At 29.1% G+C, this 16986-nt stretch overlaps 4 protein-coding genes across 5 annotated transcripts in view; 1 reads left to right on the top strand and 3 right to left on the bottom strand.

The window, feature by feature from the left end:
• Positions 1-4558: 4558 nt before the first annotated feature.
• LOC119678539 lies at positions 4559-6549 on the bottom strand. Its single transcript, XM_038090408.1, has 3 exons — positions 6272-6549; positions 4913-5157; positions 4559-4760 (listed from the first exon to the last, which is right to left on the bottom strand). The coding sequence occupies exons 2-3, from the start codon at positions 5142-5144 to the stop codon at positions 4597-4599; spliced, it is 396 nt and encodes a 131-aa protein (XP_037946336.1). The 5' UTR covers positions 5145-5157; positions 6272-6549; the 3' UTR covers positions 4559-4596.
• LOC119678538 (G patch domain and ankyrin repeat-containing protein 1 homolog) lies at positions 5157-6288 on the bottom strand. Its single transcript, XM_038090407.1, has one exon. The coding sequence runs from the start codon at positions 6262-6264 to the stop codon at positions 5212-5214; it is 1053 nt and encodes a 350-aa protein (XP_037946335.1). The 5' UTR covers positions 6265-6288; the 3' UTR covers positions 5157-5211.
• A 1373-nt stretch (positions 6550-7922) lies between the features above and the next one.
• LOC119678536 (peptidyl-alpha-hydroxyglycine alpha-amidating lyase 1) lies at positions 7923-12620 on the top strand. 2 transcript variants are annotated; one of them, XM_038090406.1, is made up of 8 exons: positions 7925-8140; positions 9418-9592; positions 9647-9887; positions 9954-10249; positions 10309-10515; positions 10581-11063; positions 12092-12135; positions 12275-12360. In XM_038090406.1, the coding sequence occupies exons 1-7, from the start codon at positions 8075-8077 to the stop codon at positions 12100-12102; spliced, it is 1479 nt and encodes a 492-aa protein (XP_037946334.1). In that variant the 5' UTR covers positions 7925-8074; the 3' UTR covers positions 12103-12135; positions 12275-12360. The 2 variants fall into 2 exon arrangements, with proteins under 2 accessions (XP_037946333.1, XP_037946334.1); XM_038090405.1 differs by lacking the exon at positions 12092-12135 and having other exon boundaries at positions 7923-8140; positions 12275-12620.
• A 628-nt stretch (positions 12621-13248) lies between these two features.
• The window catches only part of LOC119674199 (probable peroxisomal acyl-coenzyme A oxidase 1), a 4529-nt gene continuing 791 nt past the window's right edge, over positions 13249-16986 (bottom strand). Inside the window, exons 2-10 of the mRNA XM_038085326.1 lie at positions 16466-16625; positions 16310-16407; positions 16054-16248; positions 15747-15982; positions 15510-15679; positions 14946-15452; positions 14782-14887; positions 14569-14721; positions 13249-13655 (exon numbers count right to left, since the gene is read on the bottom strand). Coding sequence (XP_037941254.1) covers positions 13395-13655; positions 14569-14721; positions 14782-14887; positions 14946-15452; positions 15510-15679; positions 15747-15982; positions 16054-16248; positions 16310-16407; positions 16466-16625 — 1886 coding nt within the window. The 3' untranslated portion in view covers positions 13249-13394. The remainder of the gene's footprint in view (positions 13656-14568; positions 14722-14781; positions 14888-14945; positions 15453-15509; positions 15680-15746; positions 15983-16053; positions 16249-16309; positions 16408-16465; positions 16626-16986) is intronic.

Below are 16986 nucleotides of genomic sequence, written 5' to 3' on the forward strand. Positions count from 1 at the left end.
TCTAATTGAAGAAATCATTACTTGTATTATTCAAAGATGGACAAACAGCATACTGAAGTGTGGACTTAAGTCAACAAGTTTTTTTTTAATTTTAATGAAAAAAAAAAGTTATATACTCGAGTACAACACATAACCGCAAAAAACAAAACAAATTTTTAATTCTTAAATAAAATTAAACGCAAATGTATATTTGTATCTATAAGTTACATATCTTGTTTTGTAAAGTTGTATTGACTTAGCGAATATGTAGTATATCAAGTGCTCGGTTTGACAGAAACTTGATTTAATGTAAAGGAATTTTATTCGCATACATTATTTTTTTCTTGATTTTTAACTTAATTTTGTTCCATTTTGAGACATCATTCGCAGATTTCTTCGACAACAATTTAAACAGTGGAGTAACAGGATATTTTGTTGGACTTGGAACACTACATAGTTAATATTTTTATTTAAGTAAAGTACATGGGAATGGGATACATGTAATAGTAAAAGTTAACTATATTATATTTTATTTGTTTCCCCAAAGTAAAACATTTTTTTATACAAAGAGATAAATAATCTTAATTTGGTTTAAATTATAATACATGAAGTTTTAAGAATTTTTATGCAATTAGGTAAGGTTAGGTTATACCGGCGATCCCAGGGGGGTTCCACTTAGGCCTATAGGCCCATTGTGATACCGTATTATACCGTATTTTTTGCAATTAATGTTCGCAATATTTTACAAAGAATTCTATACTATATCGGCTATGCTGATTATATAGATATTTATCGGCTGTATAGCATTTCGCCAAAGTTCACGTTGAATAAATCGCAGTCACTACAAAACACCGCCCCAAGGCGGTTTTTCAATACTTCATGACATGTCAGAGCAAAAGATATTGAGAAAGATATTGATCTACATACAGGATGGAACGCAAAAATTATTTAATAAAATCAATGTCTTAAGTAACAACTGTTTTATATGCTTGAGAAGCAGTTTTCATACCAATAGAATTGGATAATATGCGAATTTGCATGAAGTTACAATAAAAATGTTGAAGGCCAGCATAGAATTATAGTACTATATATTAAATACTATCTGAATACTAAATACTATCTGATAAATATTGGTAAATAGCAGCTTTAAAGAAAATTTTACGGTTTTGAAGAATTCAGGACACAAAAAATGTTTTAATATCTTTGAAGAGTGCGTAAATCTGCCTAACAGGCCACAAAATTTATATACTCTTAATATAGCTCAAAACAAAATTGAGCTATATATCCATTAGATATTGTTGTCACTATCTCCATAAGCAATGAAATATAAGAATTGTAAGTCGGATAACTAAAATTACCTTAGTTACCTTGGCTATGTCTACCTTTTTGGAGCAGAACTGTGAACTGGTTCTGTACCAAATTGATTTTAAACCAAAACCTACAAATTTTTTGTGTAATATAATCGGAGCATGCAAAAAATGTTTAGCAAAAACCTGAAGAAGTTCCTGATAATACCACTTTTTTTTTATGTCTGTACACAGACAGAACTTAATGTATATATTCTAACTGTTAAGGCGGGTCTGTAGTCAAGCGTAAGTTAAATAATTTTGAACTAGAATTTTTGTTTCGTTTTATGTTAAAATCACAACAACTGATAATTATTACTTATTAACGTAACAAAGTCTATGAAAAATAGCGGGAAAATTTGTACGTAAGCTGATTTCCCATACAAAAAGTACAAAACTTTAAAAAATTTCCGATAATTACAAATCTTATTTATTTCAATATTACACAACTAATCTCACTTATTTAAACTAAAAATTCTATTGAACTGAATTAAATATTAAACTTACAACGCAAACAATTATTCTAACCAATTTATGTACTTTTAAGCAATATTAGGAATTTTTAACAAAGCAAAAATAAATTAAATTTTTTATGAAACTTACCTTATGTTCTTATATTCATATTTTTTTTTATTTTTTATTATTTACTTATTAAATTTATTTACATAAATATTTTTACTACATCTGTGTATGTTGCCTTAACTTTGTCTGCAAACACAGTTCCGGGGTACCTTTTCTTATCAAAGGCAAATTTTATAAATTCAGCGCCAAGATTCGTTGTTAAATTTTGCAATAGAGAGTAAAATTATGAACTTGAAAAAAGTTTACGTTTCGTGTTTTGACAGAACAGAGGAGAGTTACAAGGGCGAAATTGCTTTTGCAAGCTCACACATTTTATAGTATTTGCGTTTATGATGTGGTGAAAAAGCACTTGTTTTGTTGTGGGAAAATTTATTCATAAACTTTTCCTTATTTATTATATATAATTTAAAAAGTTAATTTTTCTTCTTTCATTACTATTTACTCTTTCAAAGAATCAAATATATTATTACTGTTCATGTACATATATTTATATATATATATAATTTGTAATAAAAACACAAAAGTCAAATTAATTTACTTTATTCACGTTCACAAATTCACCACACATAAACCAACGTAAGCGCACATTTTCTATTACTCTATACACAATTCGTTGTTTAATGATTTTTATTTATTATATATAATACATAACACAATAAATATATATATTTTTATAATGCATAAATTATTAAAATTAATATTATTTTAGATATATCGAAAACGTAATCAATTTTTTTTTATATACATATATTAAACAATTGCAAACACAACAAACTGCACTGTAATGCATATAAATGTTCATATAACCAAATTTTTTAAAATTTAAAACGCACTCTGCTTTTGACCACCATACAAATGTATTTGAGTTTAATAGTTTTCAAATAATTGATTACAAATTGTAGTGTTATTTAATTAAAAAGAATTAAACAAAAGAAAAAATTGACTTTTTTCCGGGACAGAAGAATTTGATGACGACAAGTCGCAGAACGTCAATACGAATGTAACGAATAAAAATGGCAAACAAGAAATACGCAAGAGCACCAAGAAAATGTGATTCTCATACTTGTGCAAAACTACTATTAATGTGGTAGTGAGAGAACTTTAGCTTTTTAATAGTGGCCAAAGCTCTTTATTGAGAACAATTTTTTTTTCGATATAAATAAAAAATATCGATAGTTATTCTATAAACATGAATTCAAATTATTTGAACTGAAGTAAAAACTGATCGCACCACATTATTCATTTCGATTTAATTATTAATAGGTGGCAATTATATTATTAATTTATATTATTAATTTCATATATATAACTATTATCAGACCGAAGGACCTGGCAGTATATTTTAATGTTAACTCACAAATAAATAAGTAAATATAACTATAACGTTACTTTCGAAGAAATAAATGAAATGATTAAAAAAATAAGCATTTATATTTTCTATCAAAAACTTTTTGCAGCAGATCAATTTGTTAGTTTTCTTTTGTTCTGTAATGGTGTAAGATGGGATGATTTTCTAATGATCAAGTAAATCAAATTGAATACTATGTTTAGACTACTGCACTTAACACGACAAATATGCATTAACAGGTCTGTTCCACGAGCTACTCGTGGAAAACTCAAGTAAAATTTACACGAAAAAACAAGAAAATTTGCTGGTGGAACGCACTTGTGTATATACAGTGGTACCCAATGTTACTACGAGTAACTCGCGGAACAGACCTATTATGTCATTTTTTGTGCAAAATCCATATAAAAATATACTAAACAGATATGATAAATCTAAATGTAAACACAATATAAGTTTAACAGCTAATAATTATTATAAACAAATGTGGTATAAACATTTAATGGAATGTTACTAAATGAAACAATTTTATGATGAAAATAGTAATACCTATACACCTACATATTAAAATATTTTAAAAACTATTAAATCGGTGACAAGACAGAAATAATATACGACTCCAAATACAATAACTGTTCCGTTCGCTAATAATTATGAGTTGGTTGTAACTTTCTGTAGATGTATCTAAGCACACGATCTTTTATATAAAATATCAAATTAACGTCGATCCAAAACCAATAGCTACCATAGCTACAAAAACATTTCAAAGAAAATTTTTCAAAATGGGACCATTTGTCACAGTGCATTCTGCCAAGTAATTTCAGGGCAGAATTCAAGAGCGGCTAGGTCTACGCCTTAGCGCCATATATCTATTCAGACGACTAATTAACATTCATCCTTCACAACAAGGTTACTATTCACACTAGCAACCCATCGCTTTAACATTTACCTGTTTCACATTAATATATCAATCATTAAAAGGATCAATATAGGAGATACTACTAGACTAAAGATTTCGCCATTGTGAATCTATTAAGTTTATAAATTAGTTTTATTTTTAAAAGATTAACTACAAAATTTTACAAATTTTTGTTATCATTTATTCGAAATCATTCTGCAATAATATAATAAACATTTTTTTATCATGCAACTTATCTAAAGGTACTTGTTATTGTCGACATTTAATAACAATATCAAAGTAACAAAATATTGCTATATCTAAAAATTATAATACTTTATATTTTTATTTTTATCAATAACATATTTTAATTTTATTATATTGTATATTATAATATATTGTATTATTATTGTTATATTATAAAATATTGTATTATTATTATTATATTACAAGTGCAGTTGATTTTTTAAAGTGGACATTGTTCTTGAATCCATTGGTCTTATATTACTACCGGGATATTCCTTCAAAAACTCGTAGTCCCGCAATTCATTTACGGATACCTTTTGCTCTGACCTCAGTATTGAAATATTTTTCTGAATTTCTTGTTTATCTAAATAAAAAAAAATTTTTTTAGAATTAAATACATACATTATAATATAAAATATTGTAGTTAAGAGTAGTTTGAGTAAAAATATGCTTAACATAAATATGTCTTCCACTCAATTTGCTCGTTTTTAGCTTGATTTCTAATTAAATTAATACCTTTTTTTAGCAATTCTAGAGCTTTTTCCCGCTGAATTTTCACCAACATACTGCCAATTGTGATCCAAACTTTTTTATCTGTACTCTTTGTTATTTCACGTATTGCTACACGCACATCCTCCTCCTTTTTGCTCAATGCAATAATTTGTCCCTTTTGTGTTAAAACATCATCAGCAGCTTTTTCGCATGCTTTGAATATTTCATCTATCTTGTCTTTATCTCTATTATTCATTTTTAAATCAAATCTAAATACCAAAAAACGTTAAATAAAAATTTTGATTCAAAGCCTATTGTGTGCACTAGCTCAATTCATGACGCAAACGTCTTTCTTTCTTCCATTCTCTTTGTTTTTCCCGCTTCATATCGTTCTTTGTGTGACTTTTCTTAGTAGAGAACATAGGTTTATGTTTAACAGCATTTAGATCAAAAGCGCCAAAATGTGTTACACGTGGTACATCTTGCTTTATACCCAATCCTGTTCTTTGTTTGCGCAAAACAGTCTTAATAGGATATAATCTACCACTTTGTGTTGGTCCCAAACCGCTTTCTTTGTCCCAGCCCTGTTTAACCATTAGTTGCAGACCTCTATTCTTAGGAGGAATGTTAAACTTCTGAAGTTTATTAATTGGTAATTCAGACTTTGTATTGAATTGATGTACAGTTGATGTTTGATGTTCGCGAAGACTAGTATCAGTAAATTGTTTTCTACATACACCACAAAAGAATGGTTCTTCCTTTCTTAACTCTGGTGAAGCTTCCTCTAAATCAATTTCAACTGTTTCTTGCTGGTTGAATTCTTTTATTAGTGTAACAATTTTGGTATAACCTTTTTTGGTTGCTAAATCTATTGCTTTCAAGCCGGACCTGTCTTTAATGTTAACGTCTGCACCGAGTTTTAAGAGTAATTTTACTGCATCAATTGCACCTTCACAGGCAGACATCATTAATGCAGTCCAACCATAAATATCACAAGAATTGATGTTTCCAGTGGTGAAATCGATTTTACCAAGCTCCTCGATGTTATTTGAGACTGCATACCGAAAAAATTTACTTTGCTCGAATGACACTTTGCGCTCAACACATTCTTTTTTACTTCCATTAGGATTAGAGTTGTTAACGCCAGTCTTCTGCTGATCTCTTAACTGTTGCTTACTATAGTTAACTGTTTTCTCGTAAAATTGTTTAACTTCTTCGCCATCAAAATTATGTTCAATATTATATTTCTGTGGGGTGTCTGAAGTCAAGTTATTTTCGTTATATTGTTTACCTTCCTGTATAAATCGTTTTAAAGGAATATGAATTGTTGCTAGTGCACGCCAATTAGGATGTAAATTTATACCAGTAGAATCCATTTCTTACTTTTAAAAACTATTTGCACACAAAATATTTGTCACAACAGGTAATTACAAAAACTAATGCAGTACAAGTACAAGAATAAAATTGCAAAGGCTTTTATTTGACAATTGTATACAGCGGCTGTATTTTTCCTTGACGTTTACTGACATTTTGTATTAACTTATCTAGATATTTATGGTATGTATATATTGTCAAAAAGTGCTCGACTGATGAATATTGAATAACTTCTACGTTCAAAACTCCCTTTTAGTTCATTAATTCTAACGTTATATAACGTAATAACATTATTGAAATGTAAAACTAAATTTTTTATATATGATTATCAATTAATAAAAAAAAGGTATTATGACCAATTTTTTTTTGTTCTATTATTTAATATTTTATAAATTGTTATTGTGTAAATATTATTTATCTCTCTTTTCGTTGGTTTTAGATGATGCAACAAAAGGGTTTTTCCCTTAACACATTTTTAAAATAAATAATATATAAAACTAATAATAAAAATACAGTAACAAAATTTTGCACTACGAAAACCACATGGTATGGCTTAGTTCGTATATGTAAACAATAATTAGGAAATAAATTTAAAAAAATATTTTATAAATACATTAGTAGTTATTAAATATTCCCAAGTAAGCGAAAGACAAATTAGCTATTATCACAAAAAATCAAAATTATAACGTAAAAGTAAATAAAGCAACTCACAACTTCAACAGTACACTTAAATGTCAATATGTCAATATCTCTATAGCCGCATTCATGAGCCAAAAACAATTTGCAAACTAGCAAATGTAAAGATCATTCGCAAGACAGGTTTTATAAATTTTCAAAATCACAAACAATTTTTTTTAAGTTTCAGTGATTATTTGATTATCCAAAAAAAATCAAAATAGGAAGCAATTTAGAAATTTTGAAATACATCAGCAAATTACGTTTTCGGAAGACCCATCAATACAAGTTTTTGAATATTTGACTTATTGTTCTTTTTCTTATGTTAACATTTGTCGAACTTATCAATTGATTAATACACATTTACAAATAGATAAAGTAACTAATGTTTTAGGGTTTTTTTACAGTTCAGCGCCATCATACAGCATTTCTCATATATGTGGTGTATACTAACCCCTTCAATTATACACCAGCTGCAAATAAAAATATATGTATATAAATTAATTTTATACTTTATTAACATATTTATTTAGGAAATATAATACAACCAAGGTAATGCTATGTTTAGATTGTTGTACCTAACTCGATGTATATGCAGCAATATGAGTCATTTTATACACAAAATCCTTATAAAACTATACTATGGAAGTTCGTTAAATCTAAATTTTAACATAATATAAAGTAACATAAGCGGAACACGTTCTAAAACATTTATTGTACCGTGGATGATTGTCTACCATTCATACATAATATGTTAATATATGCTGTATAAAATTTTAAAATATATTGATATCTTTATAGCAACGATCTAGCATTGTAAAAATGCAAACATACATGCTTTTTTCACTAATATTTACAAAATGGTATACAATGATGCTTAATTGTGAAGCATCATATTTAGTTCATTATTTTTTTCTATTACTGCATAAAAATGTTCAACACCTGGTAGCACTATTAGTTTCATCTTTATAGCTGGCAACGCCATCATGCCAGCTGACATTTTTGTTATGCCACGAATTGGCTGATGTTTGATGCAGAAAAGTTTGTTTGGTGAAGTGTCTAATTCAATTGATAATATAGCAGTAGCTATTTTTGTTAAGAAAATATAGAGCAATTTGTACTTAAACTGTTAAAAATATGTTGGCTGGATATACCTGGTTCCTGTTTAGTGTTTTTTGTATTATAACTGCCAGGACAAATGAGGTAAACATCGTCTATTTCTTTTTAAACAGAATTTAACCATATATACAAGCATCTAATTATGTGCACTAAATAAAAGTATATTTCTCGAATAATTCTTCCATATGTTCTGTTTTTGGCTTACGCTAATTCTACAAACACTGAAAATGTTGAATTAAATTTGTATGTATTGATTATATATTGTGACGTATTCAAACAAAATTATTCTCTAAATAAATGTTTGATACGCAGACGTCATTGAGCGGCAGTAAATTTATTAAGTATACATATTTGAATGAGTGGGTGTAATAATTGTCTTAATGTAACAGGTGTATTAACTGATGACAAAATAAACAAAAAAAATATGTTTGCTTTGGCTTGGCTAAAGCTGCATACTTTTGTTACACATATGTTTTATAAAATTAATGACTTAATGAATATGCATACTAAAAATGTCTGTTCTTACGATGTATAACTAATATCCAAACGGTAGCTCCCCTCCGCTAACACACATCTAGGTTAAAAATAATAAATTAATTTTGTTTTGATATTATATAAATAAATCGAAATTAAGACTAGTAAACATTTTTTAATTAAATACCTCGAAAATCACCACATATTTGATTTTTTGATAGATGTAACAATTTATATTCAACTGATTCCATTATTTTTTAACAAAAGTTAAGTGTACTTTAATAAAAAGTCTATAAACAAAGTTTTATTCGCTTTAATCAAATGCTGAATTTAGTTTGCTCTGAACAATGCAATGCAATCTATTCAAATATATATGTTGTTCTAATGGTTGTTGTTGTTGTAGCCCACAAAGACCTGCGTGTATAGTCCACTTTGAACGGCACTCCTCCTCCGTTTAAAATTATTCAAAGAAGTTTTAAACGGTACTTCGTCGTCGAGCTCAACGGATGACGTCGAGACGTAGACCCTGCCGTTCTTGGAAGATCTTATGGTATATGAGATCTTCTATTGTTGTTATTGTTGTGTTAAACGACATTTCGTGGTCGAACTCGAAGAGTGATTCCGAGGCGTAGACCCTGCCGATTTTTGGAAGTTCTTATGGTATATAACATCTGTTGGTGCTGTTTTAGTAACCCGCTGAGATCTGCTTGCAAAATCCCTTTAGAGACTGTTGAACGACACTTGATAGTCGAAATTGACGGTCGTTCTTGGAACCATAATATTTTCTATCTTATATAGTATTAACTAAATAATAATTGCATTTCTCTTAATAATCTATGTATAGTTTATATGGATTGACTTCTTTTTTATAAATATTTATATTTTAGCATCCTAGTCCGCAAAGATATCTTCCACTTGCTCCAGATGAGGAAACACGTAATGTAAATAAACGCTTTCAACAAATTATGCAGGGGAGTAGTGCCGATGTGACTTGGCCGCAAGCCTTAAAGCTTAAATCAGAGAAGATAAACGTAAAAGAAGAAATTGCAAAACTAAACACTTGTAAGAACAATTAAACTAACTTTCTTTAAAGTATTACTATAACATAATTTTCAGCTTATGTACACCAAAGTTCCTGGCCTGAAACAAATATACATCTTGGTTCTGTAACTGCTGTAAGTTTTGATAAGGAAGGTAACGTAGTTATATTCCACCGAGTCGATCGTGTTTGGGATCAGGACACTTTCGACAATGCAAATATATTTCAACAAAAGCGTAAAGGCCCTATAATAAATAGCACTGTTTTAGCATTTGATAGACAAAGTGGAAAATTAGTCTATGAATGGGGACGGAAATTGTAAGCTATTACACTCTATATTAAACTATATAAATATAATTCATTTACATTCTACCTTTGTTATAGATTTTATATGCCACATGGACTAACAGTTGATCATGAGAATAACGTTTGGGTAACTGATGTAGCATTACATCAAGTTTTTAAATTTGGACCAGCCGGTTCAAATGATAAACCCTTAATGATTTTAGGAACAGCTTTTACACCCGGTAATGGTAATTCGAAATTTTGCAAACCCACCTCAGTTGCTGTATTAGAAAATGGTGATTTCTTTGTTGCGGATGGTTATTGTAACGCACGCATACTTAAATATGCGCCAAATGGTGAAATGATAAATAAATGGGGTCAAAATTCGTTTGCAGGTAATATTTTTTGTAAGTGCACTAATACAAAACAATTAATATATAAACTCATTCCAAAGGTGATTCGTATGAGTTCGCTCCTAAGAACTTTTTTGCAATACCACATGCGCTCACATTAGTGCCAGAACAAGAACTAATCTGTACTGCTGATAGAGAAAACGGTCGTGTACAGTGTTTCTTTTGGGTAAATGGAACATTTCACTCACAATATCATAATCAAATTATTGGTGATCGTCTATTTAGTATGGATTATACACCAGCTAATGGTAAATATATATATAAAAAACATATGTAGTTAAATATTATTAAAAACAATCAATATATCTTAAAGGTGGCCAATTAGTTATTGTTAATGGACCCACTGCAGAATTGGGTATGAATCCAAATCACTACAATGAAGTACGCGGCTATATAATGAATATGAAAACAAAAGATGTTGTATCTAAATTTGGACCATATAATAATTCACAATTCGAAAATCCGCATGATGTAGCAGTCACTAAAGATGGCAACGAAATCTATGTTGCGGAATTAAATCCAACGCGTATACATAAATTTGTACACACAACTGCTGCAAATACAGCTTCAATGTCTGTGTCTAAGAAACCTACAGCAACAACCGGTGTTGGGCCAGAATATGAAATTGCAAAAGCTGCATTTAAAACCACAAACGCAACAAATGAAAACACTACATTGCCAAATAAAGCAGGTAGACATCCTAGCGGTACTGCAATTTTAGTAGCGAGCCTAATGCTACTATTTACTTTATTCACATTTGGGCTGGCACTTCTAATTGCTCGCCGACGTAAACGAGGTAATCCAGAATTTAATGTTGGACAGCCAAGTGAATTGGTATATCGTAAATTAGTTGCGTCCTCACAAAATGTTTGCGATGATTGTCCCTAAACAATACTATATAATTTTTTTTAATTTTTTTACAACATATCTATAATTTTATTAGTTCTTTTATTAAAATGTAATGTTCCGTAATATATATTTTATTTCCGTTTCAATAAGTTTTTTTTTTCAATTTATTTGTAATAGATTTATGGTGTAATAGATTTTAAATTGTTTTATTTTATATGTGTGTATAAAAAATTATGTAATTTGTATGTGTTAAGTCAATACGCTATTTATTGATAGTTTTTTTTATTTTTGTATTTGTATACTTTAGTTTAATTTTAAATATTTTTATAAAAAAGATTTCAATCTATCATAATTTCAATGTATTTTGTCAGCTATGTGAGTCTAATATTTGTTGTTTAATTCTACCATCTATGCAAGAGCTTGTAAATTTCTTTAAATCTTTAAAGATTTAGTAGTTCTCTCCTCCTTTGTAAACTTTGTGCATTTGATTAGTTAGTATCTTTGTTCTAACCAATTGAACTGCTTGTGATGAAAATTTATAAATATAAGTTTATATGTAATTACAATGAAAATTAAAAAACTTCAAATCACATAATATATAACATCACAATTTCAGTATTGTACTAGCAACTGAATATATTGTTTTAATATTATATTTTATTATTATGAATTTTTTCTAAAAATTTTATATTGAATATATAATTAATAAGGTGTAAAATATTTTAAAACTTAGATATAAAGTTTTTGTTTATATAACTGGCAGCATCAAAAGAATTTTAACTATTAAATCCGAAATATTTTTTACAAAATTTTTAATTTTAATTAATATTTACTGACTGATTTTATGAATCTTTAATACTTTTAAATTTTTATATGTATATATAAACTCAAAAACGCAGCTTTTATACAATCAATAAGAAATAAATTTATGAAACAAATGATTTAATTTTTTTTAATTTAATTTTTCTATTTTAGCACATTATTGATGTACAAGTAAAGTTTTCATTTTAAAACACAAGGTATAATGTTTATTTTTATTTTCAACTTTCTTAAGCATGAATTTATATTTTTATTTTAATTTCTGCTTATATGTGCTCTCAATTTATATGTTTCTTTATTGTGTATTTATGTGATATCTAATAATGAAATATTTTTTAGGTTGTTTACCATTCGGTGTGAAAAATCGACGACATGCTTGGGATTTCCCTGCAAAGTCGGAAGGTTTTAAATTGGGCGGTTTACTTTTAGATCGAAGTAAACACAATGGTTTTGAAAAACTTAATCAAAACGCTAGCGATGAAGAGAACGAAACTACCACAACAAGCATACTAACAAGTGCGCAATTTGCTTAAAAAAATATTAGTAATTAAAATAAATTTAAATAGATATTTAAGTAATATGAAGAATACGAAACATAATTTCAAAATGTTAAAAAGGACCAACGCCGCAAGTATTTTTTTGAAAATTTTTTCGTTAAAACAATCATAATCCAACTCAGGTTTAATATTAGTTGCAAAAAAATGTTTCAAACTATTTTGTATTTTGTTGTTTTTAAAACACATAAGTAAATTAAGTCTATTTTAAGTATAACAATTCAGTTCTTCAAACCATAAGAATTTGTTTGAAACTTCCAAATTTAATTACTTATACATTTCGTAAAGCTGTACTTTATAAAAATTACCAAAATAATTTTAAATTAATACTTATTGAGTGGCCAAATTTTGAAGAATATGTAGCTAGAACAGGGACATGTATAATAAAAAACTTGTATTTTATATAAATTTATTGTATAATATAATAAAATAAAACTATCATTTATATAAAGTAAGAATGTATTTTCTATAAAGTAAAAATGTTTTTCTATGCAGGAAAGAAACATTTTTGTTTTACAATTAAAATAAAAACACATTAACAAGCAACCAAAATGCAATATAATATATTATTAACTATCTAAATTATTTCCCAATATTTAAATAAATTTATAAAATCTCATTTTTACAAAAGTAACAAAACAATACTACATGCTTCAAGCATTTAATATATAAAATATAAACAGATTTATTCTATACACAAAATTATTTATATCAAATGTTTAGTTAATATTTACAAAGAATATGTAAGTGGACTAAAGTTTTAAAACTATAACAATATTTGCATATATGCTCATTTACAAAAAGTTATTTTAAAAATATTTGCCTAATAATGTAAGGAATCTCTTATAGAGAAAGTAGAATACTTTTGAAGACATTGGATTTTCTTTTACAAATTTGCTTTTCTCTTACAAATTAGCTTTCATAAATGGCTTCAAATGCTGATGGAATGATTTATTCACAGATTCGGTATTTAAGGGACTCTTTTTCGCCCATTCAAATATACGTTCGTAAACATTACCATCTGAAGCGCCCAAAGCTGAATCTAATACACGATCATGTAGATCGAAACCATCCACCAAAGCAACTGCATTCGGTCGTAATTGTTTCAAACAGTTCTCCAAACGTATTTCCAAATTATCTATTTCAGTTCCACTGAAGTTGATAAACTGAAATGTATATAAAAAAATCGATTTTAGTATAATATAAAATAGCTTTATTACATCTGTCCTCAAAAAAATTATTTTGGTTGGCTTAACAACCTCGTGCACCAAAACTCAAGAATCATAATTCATTGTCATACTATGGATGAAACACACTCTATACATCAGGCCTGAAGAAACTCTTTAAAGGTAGAAATCTCAAAAAGCTAGCGTTCTTTTGAAAAGGTGCGACTCTTCCATTTTAGTAGAAGGGAACCAATCTGACAAGTCAATGATATTGGATATATCCCAAATGCAAAAGCATGACAGCTTTGTTAGTTAGGAAAGGGGTCAGGAAAATTTTGAATCTAACTAATAATGTGCAGTAATACATGAGGTGGAGTATAATTTCCTCTTCATTCGCAAAGCTACATCCACGACAAAAGTGGTTAGATCAGCATCTATTCTTAATATTGATAGAAAAAACAGACAAAAAGTGATAGGATGTAAGTGTGATAATTGAAGCTAACTAGGATTAAGGTAAAGAAACGTTGTCACTTCAATAAGACTTAACTATAAATCAATAGATCCAAAATTTATGTCTAAGTTAAGACACCTTAACAGATGGACAAAGTTATGAAAAGTAGAGGTGGAATTTGGGAATAAATTAGGGATAGATGTGCTTATAAATGACAAATACATATTTAGCATATGGCTATAACATGACCTCAATTGTGCAAGGGCAGTTCATATTACACGGACAGGCTGATTTTACTCACAGAGATTTAAAGCATAGGCTCCAGGACGTAGACTCGGCCATTCTTACAAGAATATAATCCATTGTTAATACTATTTAACACTTTTTAATAGCAATAGTTATTACAACTATTGCATTTAATAATAATAATTAACTAAAAATACAAGTATAACTATTACTTACTCTCAAAAAATCGCCAACTCGATTTAAACAAGCATCGATTAAATACAATTCTAGAATAGTTTTTAAAACATCACCCATTGCATTGGAGACACCACGTGCGATCGCTAGTAATTCTGTGTAAGCAGAAAGTGCTAAAAAAGCACGTCCGTGCAACTGTAATTATTATTAGTAAATGAAATATAATTCAAATTTATATATTATAATTAAACATACATCGGCTGCTTGTGTTAGTTCAATGCCACACATATTCGCAGCTACTTCTTGTCCATAACCTTGCTTACGGAGTTTTTCCATACGTTCATAGGCAATACGTATTTTACTGAAAAATAATTATATATTTTAAATAAATCAATAAATTAATTCCTAATCATACACACTTTGCAGCAACAAATTCGAAGGCTTTAACAATACTTTGTAGCGAACCATCAAAGTTGACAAATTCTGTTTCTTTTACTGCTTCACTAATATATGCAACCGTTGGTACCAATTTTTCGCCATTCAAAGCTTGTGCGTAGACTTTAACCAAATAGCGTGCCGTTTGCAATAACATCACAGTATTTTCTCCTTCATACGTGCACACAGCTGTAGCCATGCCATAAATGGTAGGAAAGTTGGAGCAATCCATATACCCATGTCCACCACAAGCCAAGCGACAGAGCTCAACACCACTAGCTGCATCAGCACTGCAGATTGCCTTTAAGCAACATGATAGTGCATGCATTTCAGGCAATCGCTCAAGAATGCCCTGTTCCAATTCACCACTCACATTGCTATACATATTCCAAACATTGTCGCCTGTAGTTTTAATAACAATTGCTTTAGCTATCTGTGGGAATAGTTTTAATTGTTGTGTGGTATGATCCATTATTTGGGGTTCAGGCAGACTGTGAATAAATTCAAGTTTAAAAAATAAATCTTAAAGCCAAATAAAATCTATTTACTTTGGATCTATTGGACTTTGACGACGCACGGCTGAATAGCGTGTGGCAATTGTTGAAGCTTTCGCTAAGCTTTGTGCTGTATCACGTATAAGAGCACAACGCACGAACATCATAGTGCCATAGGTTAAAACAGTATTCTTAGGTGCTACATATGTGCCATCAGGAAGTACCTGCAGATCAGAAGTTTTTATGTTTTAAATCTAGTGTTGATTTCATAATCCTACACAAATATGGTACCTGTTGATTTTTCATAAGCATATTTTTAAGTGGAATACGCAAGTTTTTCAGACCCAAGTAACCATTATTAACTGATTTCATACCCAATTTGGTACCAATTTCGCCAACATCAATACCAGGTAATGGTTCATGCGTCTCCTCGTCGCGTAATTGCACTATGAACGGAGCCAAACCACGAAATTCACCTTTGGTATAAAGTTGTGCAACAACAATTGCATAATTTGCTGTGTGACCCACTGTAGTTAAGGCAAGTAAAATACTATTAAACAGGTTTAAGGTAAAATTTATAATATTTAATAAAACTTACAACCACCAGGCCACCATTTGTAGGCAGTTAGTGTAGGAGTATTCAAAACAAACTCTTGCGTAGAAGCATCATAGTCAGCACGTGTCTCTAAGCCACGCAAAAAGGTGCCATGACCCAACTCAGTTTGTGCATAAGTACCAATTATGGAGCAATCCCAAGCTTTTGGTAACCATTCCATTTGTTGGTCCATGGTTCCTGTAGAGAATTATATATTGTTATTAGGAGACTGAATTTGATTTTATAATTACAAGAATACCTTGACCCATGATTGTCGGTACAAACATCACAAAATGTAATGTCATCGGGTTACCTTCCTTAATGAGAGCAGAGCCGAGTGAACCACCAAGTATAGCACTTTAAAAGAAGAAAATTTATTATTACTCATGAATTAATATATATGATCTTTAAATACTTATAGACGTCGACACTATCTTCGCCGTCATTACGTATTTGACGTATTTTTTGTGCGATTATGGTGGCTTTTTTTACACTATGTTCATAAAGTTCCTTATGTGACATATAGGAAATTGGTATATCATCCTTCAAAGTCGGATCATCAAGAAAGAGTTTTTCTGAAAAAATTTTTGGAGGTAATAGTTAGTAACTTTGATAAATTTATTTCTTTTTATTAGCAACAGAATTTCAAAAATTAGTTAGATTTTTTTTTTTAAACAGAATACGATAGGCGAAGGTGCTTTTATTTCAGCTTACCAATAATAGAAATCTAATAGCTATAATATCTTATATCTATAACTATATTATATTATTATCTAATAAAAACTCATAATATTTAATTATTAGGATAAGTGTATACTACGAGCCTCTATTGTTTTATCCACAGGTGAAGTCTCCTAAGCTGATCAAAGAACATCTTGGTGTCAGATTCCAGATTTCACCTAAATAAAGACACTAGACTAAAGATTCCTGCCAAAC

The sequence above is a fragment of the Teleopsis dalmanni genome, chromosome 2, assembly GCF_002237135.1.
Source record: "Teleopsis dalmanni isolate 2A chromosome 2, ASM223713v2, whole genome shotgun sequence".
Classification (NCBI taxonomy): Eukaryota; Metazoa; Arthropoda; class Insecta; order Diptera; family Diopsidae; genus Teleopsis; species Teleopsis dalmanni.